The 16944-nt window shown below is 47.1% G+C and overlaps 1 protein-coding gene across 1 annotated transcript; it reads left to right on the forward strand.

The window, feature by feature from the left end:
* The first annotated feature begins 2155 nt into the window (after positions 1-2155).
* On the forward strand, positions 2156-16921 carry LOC128300471 (protein stum). The gene is made up of 10 exons (XM_053036540.1): positions 2156-2558; positions 2634-2778; positions 4718-5194; positions 5554-8529; positions 15351-15738; positions 15820-16058; positions 16137-16251; positions 16317-16415; positions 16495-16717; positions 16779-16921. Exons 1-10 carry the CDS (start codon positions 2156-2158, stop codon positions 16919-16921), a joined length of 5208 nt encoding a protein of 1735 aa, XP_052892500.1.
* The last annotated feature ends 23 nt before the right edge of the window (positions 16922-16944 follow it).

Raw genomic sequence — 16944 nt, forward strand, 5'->3', positions numbered from 1 at the left:
GATTCCGCAAAACAGTGGAAAAGCCATGCGAAGCTACGAGCTAGGTAAACCATTATTTTCATAATATAATCAACACCTCCACACCGAACGAGTCTACCCGATCGGCTTGGGATGACGGAAAGACGGCTAAATTTCCCTTGACTTTTGCTCGCGACCGATTTATGAATGAAACCGTGTGGTCCACCGTTGACCGCTTGCGAGGCCACGCACAGCACGGGCGTGTTAAAAGGAAGGTGTATGGAAAGAGTAAAGCCCACGGTCCAACGATTGTTTCACCAAAAATAAACTCAATTTTATTGTATGATTTAGGAATATGGGTTAGAATACGCTGACGCAATACGAGAGCGGATATTTCTTTGGGGCAGATAGGGCAGGAGCATAGCCAGGCTGTCGATAGCAATAAGGAATATTGGGCACCTGGGTTTTCCTGTTTTTCCAGTCCAAAATTAGCACTGCTCAAGGCTGACCAAAGAGCTCCTCATTCACGGCAGCATTTGCATGAGATCGTTTAGTCAACAGGTTTGAAGCATTAATTGACTAAGTATTTAATGCATTTATGACGCTGTACAATGCGATTTGTTGAGTATTTAATAGTTTGATAACCAAATCAAGTCTTGAGTTTTAGTGTTTTAACTTCGATTGCTCAACATTTCCTTATAGGATCATTTAATGATGGGAGTAAAGATATAAAGAGGATTAAATCCAATTGCATAATTAATAATATGGAAGAATAAACCTATAACTACTTTTAACTTTACTCTACACTCCTCTCGCATGCTCGATTTTATTAGTAGTTTCACCAATTTGGCCAATCAATCTCTTTACTCCCTTAATGCGTTTCTTCCACAATAAATAGATAAGATAATTGATAAATAATGCTTCTTCGCCGTGAATGCTTTCCTCAGGACGATGCTCATAATTGAGCATAATTCATAATTACAATAATTTTCCGATGATATCTCGCCGACCGGCACACCAGCGCCCGGATGAGCAATCAGTGTATCCGTTTCATTGTTCGCGCTCTCGTGACCTGGTAGTGGTAGTGATTTGAAAAATTATAATTTCTCGCCAGTTTCACGCAAAGCACAGATGGTAGAAAATTTGCTCCGAATACCAAATTCAGTCCGGTTGGGTTGGGAGAGGGCTGACGCTTATCGCAACGGTTTCCTTTTCGCGTGACGACAGCCAGCATTTCCACCTCCCCCCAAAAGCGCTTAACGGAGAAAGTGAAATTTAATCCTTTTTACCGTGAAAAGCCGGCCGGGCGACACACTGCTCTGTGCGTTTAATTTAACGCCGACCGGCAGGATAGCTTGCTGTGGTCCATTTCATCCGCGGGCCAACCTAAATCAGGCCACGAAAGCACACGGAATTGGGGTACAAAGCACACACGCAGCATAAACACAGTGCTTATTGCCGCCCAGCATTTCTGCACGTCCCAATTAGCAGCAAAAGGGAAGCGAGTAGTTTATTTTTGGTTCCAATTTGCATGAAAACCAGCACCCCTGGTTGGGCGTTTTTCTTTCTCGGTTACGCCTAAGGGTCGTGCTGTGATTTATTTGCAATTGCCATTTAGTAGAACAAAATAAAGAAAGTGAAATGGATGTTTCGGTGTGCTTTGCTGCGAGCAGCCCATTAAAGCCCGTCGTTTCAGTCACCTCATTTTGAGTTTTATGTCTGTGCGAAAGTGTTATTAAGCAATTAACTAGGCGAGGTGTTAATTAATTTAAAAAAACACACTATTGTTAGTCTCCTCACTTTAAGTATTGTTTATTATTCGTTCATGTATTGAAAATATTTTTGTAAATTAATTTTCTTTTAATTTTAAATAAGTTTATCCTTGCAGGATCATAATAACAATCCCCCGGCTGTTTCGATGCAACCTGTAACTAAAGTAAACAACTTCCTTCGGTCAATTTGTGACCGTATAATCATAATTATAATATCGTTATATAAACCTCGCCGGGAGGGTTCACTTCCTGCTCGTTAATTGGTCTTCGCTTCGTACGCTTTCACTAACCACAATCCACATCCATCAATCTGCCCCGTACCAGGTGTTCCCGTTCCAGCGCGGACCGGACACTAGCGCGACCGACCCGGTTCGACACCATCGTAGCAACTCGCCGCCGCTGGCAGAACTGGCAGACCTGCCAGAATGTACAGCCAGAATGACGGGCGAAGCAGCAGCAGCACAGCCAGAGCGTCAGCAGCTTCCACAGTGCCGCAGCGCTATCCGCCCGGCCACCATACGTACGGCGGTGGCCGTGGCTTTCTCGGGAGCTACGGTTCGTCCACCACGCCATCGTCATCGTTGGAAAATCAAAGATCGATCAAGGGGCAGCACAGTGCCAGCACGACCGGCACAGCCACGACCAGCCTGTTCGGTGATCCGGTACTGCCCGCCGCGCGGCACGCCGATCTGCTCGGCGGTGAGGATCTGTATCAGAACCTAAAAAACAACATTGAGCTGTACCATGCGAAGCTGTACAACGAGCAGGAAAGGCAGCGGCAGGCGGAACGGGACGCACTGTTTGAACAGTACGCGCACGGGATGGGCAGTGTCGCTGGTGGTGGTGGTGGTGCCGGAGGGTATCGTGCCGCATCAGCAGTGGGAGGAGGTGGTGGTGGTGGAGGGGTTGGTGGACGAAAAATTAGTGCCGGAGTGGTGAAACCGACCGTCGGGAACAATGTGACAACGTACAGCGAAATGCCGGCCAGAAGTCGAAGTTTCGGTAGAACACAGTCGGCTAGCATTGGAGTAGACCTTAGCAATAGCAGGTGAGTGAACGAACGTCCACTTTAAATCGCTAAAAGTGGCTAAGCAATTTAAAATAGTAAAACTACCCATTTCATTTCATTAGTACGGAACACTCATTTCTGCAAAAATTTTGCTTCCTCACACAAAAAACCACAACACGAATAAGGAAAACAATTATAGCGTTACGTCATAAAACTAAACGACCCTTCTAAAAATAATCCTGTAACTGCTTGAACGCTACACCAGACCACCAAAATGCGATCGTTTTGCCGGCTTTGTTCCCCGGTGTAGGGTTGTGGTACGAATAAATAGTTCACATTGCTTACATGAAACCAGTTTGCCTCTGCCACCCAAGCGGGAAATAGGGACATTCCAGCGCCGGATTTTCCCACTCCGAATCCCCACTGACGGTGCGAGCAAGAAATGTCATCACATTGATGACGTGAGCCCGAGTGCCATCACGAGTTTGTCTTATAATAGAATAATGGACGACGGACGACCCGGTAACGCATCAGAGTCATGATCTCATGGTGGTAATATTTTGCCCCAAAACTATTTTTAAGACCCTTGCGCCGTACTGCCATTCGCTGCACATTCGTCCTGTTCCGGTCGATCGGAATGAAAGTTGTTTTATTCCCGACCGGTTCCCCAACTCAAGGACGTTTTGGGCATTCTTTTTCTTTCGAGTAAATGTGAGTGAGTTTTTTTTCTTGTTTTAAAGGTTTTTACCTTTGTTGTGCCTGTGCATTCCTATCTTCATGTTTGTCCATTGGGCAGAAAGATGTCCTGAGACCGGGTAGTTTGACATTTTAAAAATGTCAACCATTTTGTTTTGTTTTTCTGCATGGTATGTACCGAACTGAGTAGAAATATCAAGATTTTGTCGAAGTAATACGTGCCACATTGTTTATAATGTTGCAAAACGGCTGCAAACAATGTCTAGTTCGAGGCAAAGAGTTTAAAATATTATTGCAAACCATACATTAGATATTTTATCATCTCAAATATTTGTGACGCCCAATCTACGAAAAAGTAAACCTTCTCAACAATACTGAGTACATCTGCAAATATCAAATCCACTCAACAAATAAAACCTCCACTAATAGACACGAGAGAATATTAAAGCAAATGCCAACCACAACGACCGTCCAGCCATGACGTCCGTTTTGACGGTCAAACCCGGCCCGGAAAGGCCTTCGCTAGTGTCCGAAATCAGGTGTCGAGTTTTATCGCTTGCGCCACCCTTCATTATCTCCCTGAACTTATCCTCATCGAAAGCGACGGTGACGGCCGGTCAAGGAGAGCTGCACGTCGGGAGGTCCCTGGCAAGACATTGCCGTACCCCGCAAGAAGCAACGGTGCGAAGTGGGTCCATCATTTACATTCCAACTCATAAGACCGTCCCGAGTGTGGTCGGAGGAAGAGAAATAAAACAAACGAAACAAATAGTCCGACTGACCAACTTGCGGCATTATGTACACGCGGGTACGTAAGTCTCTCATCACCGTGACATTATTTACTTCCAACCGGTTCCAAGCGGTTTTTGGCTCTACCGGTTGGTATCGCGTCCTGGTGGTCTCTGTTGTGGTCGCTGCAAACACTGAGACCACCTCAACAGGGGTCTCTTTCGAGGGGATTTTTTGTTTTATGTACAAGCAGACCCATTCCGCTAATGTTACTAACACACGCAAGCTACTTTGACACACTTTTCGACTTCGAGCTTTTGACAATGTCTACTGCGAACGTCAAACTGACGCCAGAAGCTTTCTTGGGTGTTGCAAAAAGTTTCTGAAATATCTTGTTTGCTAGAATAAAAAATTTCGAATTTCTTTGTTTTGAGTAAGTGGTTTTATTTGAAATAACTTTTGGTTTTAACCGATAATAGAAGATTTTATTTAGAGAAGAGTTTTATCGTAAAACCCAATTAATAATAATTGATCTCTGATTACACCTCTTTAGATCGAACATTTTTGATATGGATTTGCTGAAGCAGAACGATTGGATCGATTTCTCCGAGCATGAGTATCAGCACAGCCTCATTCCCACCAACAGCCGCACAGTGGCCGATGTGCAACAGTTCACCGGTGGCAACATCACGCGTCGGATCGAAAATGGCGTCTTCCAGAACCCGCGGGCGGCAGCGGCGGCCCGTGCCTCCCGCCGTAACTCCATCACAGACGCGAGTGCTTACGGGATGCGTGGCGGAATGGTCGATATGGGGGGCGACAGCTCCACGGGTACGGCCACATTTACCGTGCTGGGACACGGACCGATGGGTTATGAAGAGGGAGCATCGGCACTGCCCGTCGGGGGTATTCACGACCCTTCGACGTCGAGTGATGCGAACAGTGAGTTTGAACGCATGTTACGCTACGGGCGTACAGACCCATCGACTGCCATTATCAGGGATAAGATAAACACGGGATCTAATTTTAGGTGAGTATTTTGGGAACTATAAATAACTGGGCGTCTCCATTATCGCTCGATCATATTTGAAGTACCGGGCGTCTCCATCACTTAATATTTTATGGTTTTTTCTGTTGTTTAATTTTTTATATCGTTTTAATTATTATTAAATTCGATTTAATTTAATTTATTATAAATTTTTATTCAATTAATAATAAATTATTCAATAATTAATAAAAAGTGTTAGTATACCTTCAATATTAAGCAATAATCATTATGTTTTATTATTTAAATATTATTTTAGTGCATGAAAAACCCTGCTCTACTGTACTTATGTGCTTTCTGTATGAAAAATTATCAATATATTAATTGTGTTTATTTTTTTTTAGAGTATCGGATGCACGCCAGCATAAAAACACCGCCTTCACCATCATTAACGAAGTGCTGCCCAAGTCCAGTTCGTTTGATCTGGCCGGTGGAAACAGATATTCACCCTACCGCGAGAAGCACCGTCTTGCATCGTCCCGTATCCTCTCGGCAAGTTCCGCTACTCACGGTACCTCGAACGTCGGTTTCTATGGCTACGGTTATGGTGCTGACTTCACGGAAGACGGTTCCATCAGTGCCCCGCACGGCCACCGGAGACGCTTCAGCGGTTCGGAACTATCACTCAGTACAATCGGTGGACGCACCAAGGACGGTCACCCGGCTGAGGGATCCGCTCGCACGAAACGTCCAACGAAGTCGAAAACCTCTCTGTCCCTGGCATCGAATCCGGGCCGACGACAACGTGGCGTACTCGAGGTGATTAGCAAAAAATCGACCATGCCAAGTGCCAAAGTGACAATCACGCAGCCGTCGGAGGATGGACGTTCGATTACGCCCACACCAAGCGAGTCGGGCCTGTCCGGAACTGGGACGGACGGTGATCGTATATCGATTCCGGAACACCAGCTGAAGAACATGAAGCTGTTTGGCTACAAACCGTTCTCGAGTCGGCCCACCCTCTCTCCCGTACCGGACAAGGGTTCGATGGAGAGCTCGCAGGCCGATCTGAAGGAGGGATCCGGCGGTGGTAAGGAAGGTGGCAAGAAGGGAGGTTTCCGGGCACCCGTTTTCAACATCCGGGGGCTTTTGATGTCACCTCGGTCGAGGGACAAGAGCAAGGAGATGTCACCCAGCGGTGGAGAAGACAGCAAAGAACCGTCCGTCGAACGGCAAACGCAGCTGCAGGGCAAAGAGCCGCCATCTGGCAAGGAGCCCGAGGCACAAGCATCACCACCGAAAAAGCGGCGCTTCAATCTCGCCCGAGCCATCATCGAAAGTGCGCGGAAGGGTTCCGAACCGGAGCCGGAGAAGGTAACGAAGCCGCCCGCGACCAAACCCGCACAGGAGGAAGAGAGTGGAGAGAAACGCAAAATGGCACTGAAGATGAAGTTCGGCATCGTACGATCGGGTGTACGGAAGGATTCGGAAGGGAACGGTGTGAAGGAGAAGCGAGCGGGTGGCAAAAAGGGAAAGGGGACAAAGGCGACACCGAAAGCAGCAGCAACAAGTGCTAAGGACAAAAAGAAGGCTCCCTTCGGCAAAAAGGGCACGCGGTACGATGATGACGATGACGATTACTTTGATCCATACAGGCAACGTGATCGAGACGAGCGATCGAGCAGGACGAAAAAGGCTTCCCCAGGGGGAGGAGGAATGCTGAAGAGTGCTCTGAACTATGCCGCCAGCTTCCGGACGCGGAGCGATCGTGTGGGCACAGCCGGACCGGGTGGACGACGAAAACCGGCCGATGCGGACCTTCCGAAAGGTGCGAAAGCAGGTGGGCAGCGAGGAGGCAAGGATGGTGGAATGGTGGAAAAACTGACCCCAAACGCCCGAAGGAGAGATAAAAGTGCGAAGGCAGCGGAAAGAGACTCGCGGGGGAAACCCGGTGGAGTGGGGGCGGGGCGTGTGAAGAGTGGGAAAGGACAGACCACAGGCGGCGCAGGCGTAAATAGAGCGAAATCGGCCGCAGGAGCGCGTGGAAGGCAACTCCGTAGAAGTAGCTCCGCCGTGGGCCTCGATCCGGCCCAGCTGCGAAAAGCCACCAAGCTGTACGAGAAGAACCAGAAAGCATCGACGGGTGCGGGCGGGTCGATGGGGGCCGGGAAGAGTGGACGGGGTGGAAAGAGCAGCAGCTCTCTGATCCAGTCGAAAGCGAATCGGCACTCCGACAACGACATGGCGGGCTCGGGCAGTGGACTGACGAAAAGCGATAGCCGAGGCGAGATGCGTGGCAAAGGGTCGTCTAAGGGGATGGATGGAGCTGGTTCCGACGCGAAGGATCGCATCGAGAAGCGTGACTCGGAACGATCACTCAAAAAGAGTGACAGCAATAAATCCATCGTCACTTTGGGCGGAAAGCCGAAGAAGAGTGACTCCAAGAGTTCGTTGATCAACAAGCGATCGGATTCTCGATCGAGTCTTCATCAATCGGCAGCCACTGGTGCGGCGACAGGTGGTGAGACTTCCGGCGGCGGTGGAGATACCTCCGGCACCGAGCTCGGTGGGAAAAGTCCGCTCAACTCCATGACGGAGGGAGTTCCAGATGCGGGAGTTAAGTCGGCCCGACCGACACCGAAGCTGCAGAGCAAAGGATCGTTGCTGAGCTTGATCAGCTTGAAGGGCAGCAGGCGAAATCTGGACCGTGGAGCGGGTGGAGCGGAACGTCCAGACACTGCCAACACTGCAGCAACCGGCATCGATGGTGCGATGGCTTCTTCCACACGGTTGCAGTCGGCCTCGATGCGAAACGCACCGGGGACGGCCACTTCCGGCGGGGAAGGAGCCGCAGAGGATGCCGTCGGTTCGCGAGCGGCCGGCATGAACGAGAAACCCACCAGCACGAAACCACTGCGAAGGATGATGAGCCGCGGTTCGTTATTGTCGATCAAAAGCATTGCTCACGCGCGCTCCTTCACCAACATACGGCCACCGGCGGCAGCGGCAGCAGCTGCGGGAGCAGACGGCGAGAGCGGCGGTACGATGCCACCGCAAACGATGCAGAAGGTGACGGAGGGCTCGCAGGAGCACGACGATACGACCGACACGGAGACGAGCCACGGGGGTGGTGCAGCGGGGGGCGATGGACAGGGATCGATGGGGGTAGCTACACACGAGCTGACGGTGGCGGGCGACGGTGAAGGGGAGAAGGTGTCGAACGAGTACAATGGAGAGCACCGGATGAAGTCACCCATGGCGGAGCATAAGCAGCAGCAGGGTAGCCGCAGTCCGGGGATGGATAACGTTTCAAGTGCCAACACGGAGTCGATGCGCGACCGTACGATGGGCCAGGAGGGAGCAGGTGGCACAAACAACAGGTAGGTGGACACTTACTTATCGCCTTTCACTCACATATTAAGCGGTTCGTCGCTTAATGTCACGTTGATGTCTAACGTCTATTATAAGGAGGTCGTTTGTCTTCAGTTTCGATTTTGCGCGTTGTTATGCTGCGTTTCATTTGCGTATCCACATAAAGGGGGAATTCTCCTTCTAATCTGATTGGTTCAGAATTATTATAAAATATTTAAATATATTGCGAATTTTTTAAATTTTTGTATTGTTTGTTTTTTTGTTTTGTTTTTTTTTGTTTTTGTTGTGTTTGTTTTTTTGTTTGTAAAACTCCTTGCATATATATTTTGAATCAATTTTACACTGGATTCATTACAAAACTGTTGGAGTTCTATAATTAAAGTAATAATACGACTTAATCACGACAGTAATAACCCCTTACGAACCGATTTCATTGCTACCTGTGATAAGGAAAACTCTCCGAGCTATCACTGCTGGAAACTCATTTGTATTCATAATTTACACAGCAATTATCTTCCTTCCACACACCTTAACCTACTTTTAATCGCTCATCCTGTTTCGCGAGACTCGTTTAAGTAACGTGACGTGATTAGAAGTGGATTTTCCATGCCATCCGATGTGTGTAAGTGTGTTTGTGTGGTTCGCTTTAAAGCATGCTCGTTTAAAAGAGAATTATACGCTTATCGTGGAATCGGGACGGCACAGAAAAAGGGGGTCAAAGGAAGAATGAGGGTCAGTGAGTTATGCTGCCACCGTACAACCGGAAGTGTGCCCATGCACACTCGTGCGCCTGAATCTGCGTCTTGTTGGGTTTGGGTTGTAAAGCAGGAGGTCCTTAAGGAAGGATGTTTTCGCTCCTATTTTCGCATACTCTCTCTCTCTCGCGTGCTTTCGCTTCAACCCGTAGATGGTAGTTAGCAAATTTGCATATTTCCGTCACCCGCTTATTAGTTGGGTGGAGCACTTATGGGTGGTTCTTATCGTGTGCTTCAACCGGGCAGCAGGCACGCAAACGAATTTTGAGCGCTCACTGAGGGTTAGCCAAAAATCAAAGAAATTTGTTCAACATATTAGTGGAAGAAGGCATAAAATTTAAGAAATTTAATTTAAACAATGTCATGAACATCGTTGGATTGAGTGACTCCTTTTCCATTTTCTCATTAAAAATACCTGTCCTCTAAGACAACCACCAATCAAAATTGATGCTAAAATTCACATTTCCCTTCTAATTAAAGTATCGATTAACAGCTTTATTACACACAACACTTTCACGTATCATTAACGTGTCAAATCAACGCACGCACAGCTGAAGGCAATTAAATTGTTTAAACGTGTCCGGTGAAGATGTAACGCTGTCTTAAAATGCAACAGTCCTTTATCTAGACAGTGGAACGCCAATGACGCGATATCCTCGGTTTGCCCATGCAAAAAACAAGAAAACTACTCTTGCGCCACTAGTTTTCCTTTGCATTGCATTTTTAAAGTGAAGGTCTCCACTCGTGCCTTACCACTTCGGAATTGAGGGAAATAAAGACCGCGAGACCCCCCCTTTAGACAAGGGGTGCAAAAACGGCTAGCGTGACAGTGAAGTTTGTTGCAGTTATTTTATTCCGTTCCGACCTCCACCGTTGTCCAACCCGGCAGCGTTGCGTTGTAAAATAATTCACGAGTCGGGATTTTGCATTTTTCCACTCGGCACTCGGCATGGGAATGCATGGGTGTTGGTCGGGAATGCAGATTTCCTTGGCTGCAGTTTGTGCCAGTACTTTCTCATTCTCCTGCTCCTGTCGACGACAGAGACGGCTTGCGAGCACATGTGTGTGTTGGGGGTTTCATTTTTTGTTTATGTTTATTACACTTCCTACAGGGACTGGGATTCGGAGCTTCGTGTTTTGGCACGTGTTGGGCCGAGGGAAAACGTGATGATTGCGATACTTTTCTTATAACCATTACAGAAGAAAATCCCATTGCCGATGAAAGGAAAGTGTGAAGAGTTGTGTGAAATAATGATAATAATTTCACTTTAGTGTTATTATACTCAAATCAATACGTGGTGCTCACAATGATAAATGGTGCACCGAAATAATGGTGATAGCCTTCCACGTTTGGCCATTGTGGACATTAAGACTCGAGACAAAGGTTGTGCTCATTTACGTAAATTTGCCATTCACCATTAATCAACCTCGGCGGTGTTGGAGTTCGCATTTCGCAAACCGGAAGACGGATCGGCGAATGATGATTAACGATACGTTCCTTCCCCGTGCCCCCAGAAATTGGGTGATTTGTAGCCGAAATCTAACACCGTTTACCGACCGTTCCGTTATGTGGTGTCTTCCAAAACGGCTTCCCCTAACATCATCAAAGTCAAAGTCACGCAATGGGCTGTAGCGGAAGGACCCCACCAACCAAAGTCACGGGAAATTCCACCACACCTGGGTGACTACTCAACGAACGACAACCAGCGCCAGGTGGCCGAGGTGCCAGGAACCAGGCGAAAGCGAGCCTGTAAGACCTTGCCCGCTGGTCAACGATCGATCCTTTCGGTTTCTTTTTATGGTTCGCATTACGAACTGGGGCTGGGAAGGCCATTTACCGGGCAAAGAAATCGGGCGTAGTCGGCAAAGAAAACGGAAAAGTGTCACAAATCGATTTCTCGTCCATTTGCCACTTTCCAGTCACTCAGCGTTGGTCAGCGTACGGAACAGTGGGAATCAGAAAGGAAGAGGACAAAATAAGCCTTCGCAAAATATTGTTTTTTATCATAATTTTACTAAAAAATGTTCAAATGATTTCCTTTGCTTTAATAACCCATATATTTTATTTAAAAAAAAATACACATTTTCTCTCATTTGTTGCAAGTTTAAAAATACTTTTCAAAAACTTAAGTCGAATGAAATGACTTTACTAGCTAAAATAAGGATATGTTTCTATTTGTTTGTACTACTATGAGCATTTTGTAGTGCAAAATGCATAGTTTCGGGCGGTTTTCAAGGCGTTTTGCATACTATACAAGCCTACGTTTAGCAAACCCCCATATCAAAATTCTCTTTTGCCCACTTATTAAAGTTCTTTATGTCATTGTACAGACCCCACGACATGAGGAAGAAAAGAGTGAGAGTGAGCAAACAGAAAAGAAGTTAAAATTTATTCAATTTTCTTCACCATTAGTGCTAAGGCGCAAAAACAAAAAACAAACTCCAGAGCAGTTTAGAAAGTCTCGATACAAAACGAAGAAAGGAACGAGAACGGTTTGCGGATTTGCAAACAAAGCAACAAAAAAAAGAAAGACTTAAACCTCTGTGTTGTAACCAATTTGAATTTAAAATACTTTTTTGTTAGCATATTCAATATTTTGCATTGATTAGAACGCCGTTGCCGAACACCGGACCGGGTTACGGGAAGTACGGAAAGCGGACGAGGTAAACGAAGACGTAATCGGCACGAGGAAGTTAAAAACCGAAGAGGTTCCAACGGTCCCAGGACTCACTTCAGTAGGTTCGGCTACTCCGGTTTGAGTCTCTGTTTACAGTCGCCACCCTTGTACACCGGTTCGTACGGTTGATCCAATCGGTTCGGTTTGTCCCGCGGTGCTTCCGCGGTGGGATTGCGAGACATTCAAGTGTTGTTTGTTATCCTCGAGCGTTACGGGTTAAGATGGCACCTACTATGTCACCCGGTTTTGGGTGGCCCAAGGCAGGCTCGTACCGTTGAAGGATAGTGCCATAACACGTGTACGTGCAGACAGTGGTATTATTGTGCGATAAGACAGCTCCGTGGGCCGTGCGACGTTTTGCTCTACTTAGGACGTCGTGCCGGAACGAAACACAGCGAATGTCCGCGAAGGAACATTTTTCCAAACGGTCAACACGTTGGTGGTGTGATTATATATTTTTCTTTATAATTATTCAAACCTCTGCCGTGTGCGAGACTTTGCCGTGGTTGTGAGTAGTCGTTGTAGTGCCGGGTTGCGTTTGTTCTCCCTTATCCCCCGTCAACAAACTCTGTGACGACCTCATTTTTATTTCCAACCGCCCAACCAACGACCGAGCTTAGTGCAGGAGGTACCGCGTATAAGATTGCTCCGGAGCGATATCTGCTTCTTTGGCGAACACATTTTGCGCGCCCCCCCCGTGCTTACCGCCGTGAGTGACGTGGTATGGCGCTAAAATAAAAGTTAAGGGTGTATTTAAAAAAGGAAAGGCAACAGAGCAGTACGCAACAAGACGGTTCCCTCCGCTACAAACGCCCCAAAACTGAGCGCCACGATGAGGGTGACGACGACGACGGCGTACGACGGTAATCGGCCGGTGGTCAGCAGAGAGTCCTCCGTGTACAGCATTTCGCTGCACGATAGCCAGAGTGAATTAATTCGTACGTGGCACAGGTTAGCAAAACGGGACAGCACCACTTATTTAGGGGGGAGGACCATCACGGTGAGGGAGAAACAGCTACCGAAGCTACCGAGGATGCGGATTAATCAACCCCGTTTCGAAGGGTTTCAGTAGCAAACGGGCTACGGGCTTGCCAACAAGTCGCGGGTTCATATTTCTCGTTCGTTCGCCTTGTGGAGTTCCCAAATTCCAGCGCGCCGTATTGCCAAAAATAGCCCTACTTACGGATGGTATTTGGTTAATAGAGTCCTATTTTTGGAAAAGTGCGCGTTTCAGTACACGGCACTGCGCCATCTGCGAGTGTATTAATCGAGGTTAGCTAACGCAGGTGCTGCCGTTTAGTAGAAAAGTTTGAACAGGTGCAAACATACCAACTTGAGGTAAATTGGTTTATGCTTTAGTGGAATTATGAAAAGAATTGCAAGAAGTTGCTGATCGCGTGTACCGTCGAGTGGTGTCTAAAGCGGAACGGAGGAACGGAAAACGAAGTAAAGCGATGGTTTCAGATGGAAAGGAAATGATATTACTTATCTCGTTTGTGTTTATGTGTTGCTGCTCCCTCTCGGTAGTAGCATAACAACGAATCACAGCGTTTAGAGTTTATCGGATAGTGCAAAGCTATAACAAACTCATTAATTTGCTCCTAAACATTCGTAGTGATGAAATAGCATAATGGAGCCGATAAATGTCCTTGTGTAATGTATAATATCAACTATGGTGAAATTAGAAAGGAATGTATAAATTTTTTAGATTTTAGAGCGGTTTTGTTATTTTTCGAATGATAATGATAATTTAGTGTAAATTACGTTTCAAGAAAAGGATTTCGTTAATTTGGTGTGTTAATTCTAAAATTCAAAGAGGAGCAGATGTACCTTTGAATATGACCGCGGAATTGGAAGTCGGGACGTGTCCCAATCGAAGAAATAAGAAAGAAAACATAGCGTATGGTGTATTTAGTCCTGTAATCTAATAATTGTATTAGATCATTAGATGCATTAGATCACTGAGTCGACTTCTACAATCCTTCAGAGAACATTGTTCGGTGACCAATTTCCTCTATATTTACGCATATTATAATTCTAATTAACAATAAATTTTTGTTGTGTAAGTCTGATAACTATAGACATCAAGGAAATTTCAAATATCGCCTCAGTATATTCCTAACCGCCTAAAGGTATGCAACACGCAGAACAAAAGTATTTTGTGAAGGAGTTTGGCGATGTCTTTACCGATTAGAAGGCAATATGAGTAAAAGTACATACTAACTCATTCAAAATAACTTCATTTTAAAAACCATATTGCTGACAAACCACGCAAAGCTTCACAGCCAATCTCAAATGGTCGTATAATTGCGAGTCATTACCATTCCGCAAGGGACAATAAAAATTACAAAAGTTTGAATAAATCAAAACGCAACAGGAAAACACCGTTAATGAGCATTGCAGAGGAGGCTTCGTTCGTTTCGTGATTTCATTACCATGCCCACAAATCTTGCGCGTTGTCATGTTATGACGCGTTTCCGTCCGCTACATCCGTTGCGCATTGTTGTTCTAACAGACGAGTTCACAAGGTGCGAACACAAGGGAGAAAAAGAATTCTCAAAAAAAAAAAGAAAATGTGATTAGTTTATTGGGGGCTTTACTGTTGTAGTTTTGTTCCTCGCTAGGTACAACTTTACGAGTAAAGAAACACCGGACCCTACGATGAATTGCATTCCCTGAATTGCACCAATGTCTGGGGAGGCATAGTTCCAAAAACATGCCTGATTAATTAGGTAGCAGAAAGCAAACCCATTCGGGTATCCTTCCATTCCAAGGATTCTCTAGCCGACATCAACGGTATTTTACATTCCTACTAACTTACTCCTACGTAAAGAAAAAAAACATGGACTAAACTATAACCGACCCGAACGAAATGTCCATGACGTGACGGGTAAAATAAATAAAAACCTGCAAAAGGTCCCACCGTCCTTGGGCGTGCCGATCCTGGAGGTTTTACGTGACAAACACAGCAACAAAACAAAGCTGGTGATGTCGTGATTTTTGTGTTTTGCTTTGTATGAACACCCGGTGTGTATCGGTGCAGGGCAGCTTTCCATCGGAAGGGTCCAACCATCACCAGTTCACTCGTAACCGTCCAGTGGAGCACGCACCTGTGTGAGCGCCAGGAAGCGAACGTTCAGGGACGCTCGATTTGCATACATTCGCATCGCTCACGTGCCGACCAGTGGGGGGAACAATAAATTTTAATTGTTTCCATTTTCCACACCACTTGGCAGCCGACTTTGGGCTTGGGGCGGATGTACAGTCGGAACGGGAAGCAATAAACGTATCCACACTCGGTGACACACTCCCGGTCTGTGTGGCTATCCTTCCCTTTCGTGGTGGTTTAACCAACTTCCTTTTTGTTCCAATATCTTTTTTCTCGAACGAACGCAGCGACGAGTTTGGCGAGGACGAACAGCTCAAGTGCTCGAAATGTTGCTGTGCCTGCTGTGCACCGTGCTGGACGCGGACCTGCCTGCCATTTAGGCGATGCTTCCGGAGCTGCAGTGGATGCTGCGGAGGTGGCCGGAACCGGCTCGGCAAGCGTAAAGCGGACGGTCAGCTGGCGAACGAGAAGCTGCCGACCACGGCGAAGGAACCGCGAAAGGGCTGCTGGGAGCGATTGCTCGGTTGCTGCAGACGGTGCCGCAACTCGAAGACGGCACCGGAATCGACGGCGATCGTACAGCGCGCACCGGCGGAATCGAAACCGAAAGCTTCCTGCTGGCAGTCACTCAACTGTTGCGCCAGCTGTCGGCGGAACAAATCCCGCGAACTAGTGGTAGGTAGAAGAGACATTTGATTAGTACTTTGAGAGTATAGAGCTGGAGCATGACATCACTCACCTTACACTTCCCGGTAGCCCCGTTCCTCGATCGATAGCGATCCACCGGCAGAAGATCAATCCCGATGCGGTTCGTGTTGGAGTAAGCTGTTTTGCTGTTGCCGACCAAAACCGGACGACGGTAAAAGTAAGCAGATTAAACGCCACAAGATGGAGGAACCGGTCGAGATGGAGACGGTCAAGTGTTGCTTCTGCTTCAAGCGCCAGCGTCCGAAGGTGAAGGCGAAACCGAAAAAGAAGGTCCCGGTGAAGTCCACGTAAGTGAACACTCGCACACATTTATCGCGCTAACTTCGTTGCGAAGATGATTGACCATGTTTCGTTGGGTTCGATAGCTTCAACTGTCTGAGCTGCTGTATGATGTGCTGCAAAAAGAAGGGTGACAACCAGAGCCGGCGGACGAGCAATCTGAGCAAGAAGCAAAGCATTGCGCCAACGATTCCACCGGAGGTAACTTCAGTATGGTACTACAACGCCTCGGAATTAGTTCTAACACTGTTCGCCTTTTTTTGCAGGACTTACGGCCAAAAATTGACATGTCACTGGTAGAGCACTCCTCTTTGATGCGCGGTGCTATTCCAGTTCTTCCAATCTGTTTGGCCTACTTCTGTTTGGTGAGTTGTATTCTCGTGCATATTTTACCGTAGCAAGCATTCGTTATACGGTTCTATTTCAATTCCTTACCCTCCGTAGTTCCTGAACGTTGTCGTGCCCGGCTCGGGAACAGTTCTTTCCGGTGGGTTATGTCTGTGCATTGGAAAACCTCGCTTTTCCCAGCACGATTCAATAAAGGGCCGCATCGGCTCGTTTATCATCAATTGCATCGTAGGCGTTTCGCAATGCTTCACCATCATCTTCTGCGTCGTTGGTTGGGGATGGGCCATCTGGTGGGGTACGATCATGATACGGTTGGCAAGTGAGTGTCCTTTAGTGAGCGTATCATCCCGCATTCCTTAACCTTCGCTTGCCAATTCTAGGACAACATCGGAAGATTCTTGAAATGGAAGCCGCACAGGAGGAAGGTGAAGAGCAGACGACACTCTCCAACCGGACCGGTGCCTCTAATCCACCCGTAGCGTTAGTGTCCAAAACGCACCGTGACGTTGAAACGGGTCGGTAGGTGAACAAAAGGATCGTGGCGCG

The sequence above is a fragment of the Anopheles moucheti genome, chromosome 2 (genome assembly GCF_943734755.1).
Source record: "Anopheles moucheti chromosome 2, idAnoMoucSN_F20_07, whole genome shotgun sequence".
NCBI classification, from domain to species: domain Eukaryota; kingdom Metazoa; phylum Arthropoda; class Insecta; order Diptera; family Culicidae; genus Anopheles; species Anopheles moucheti.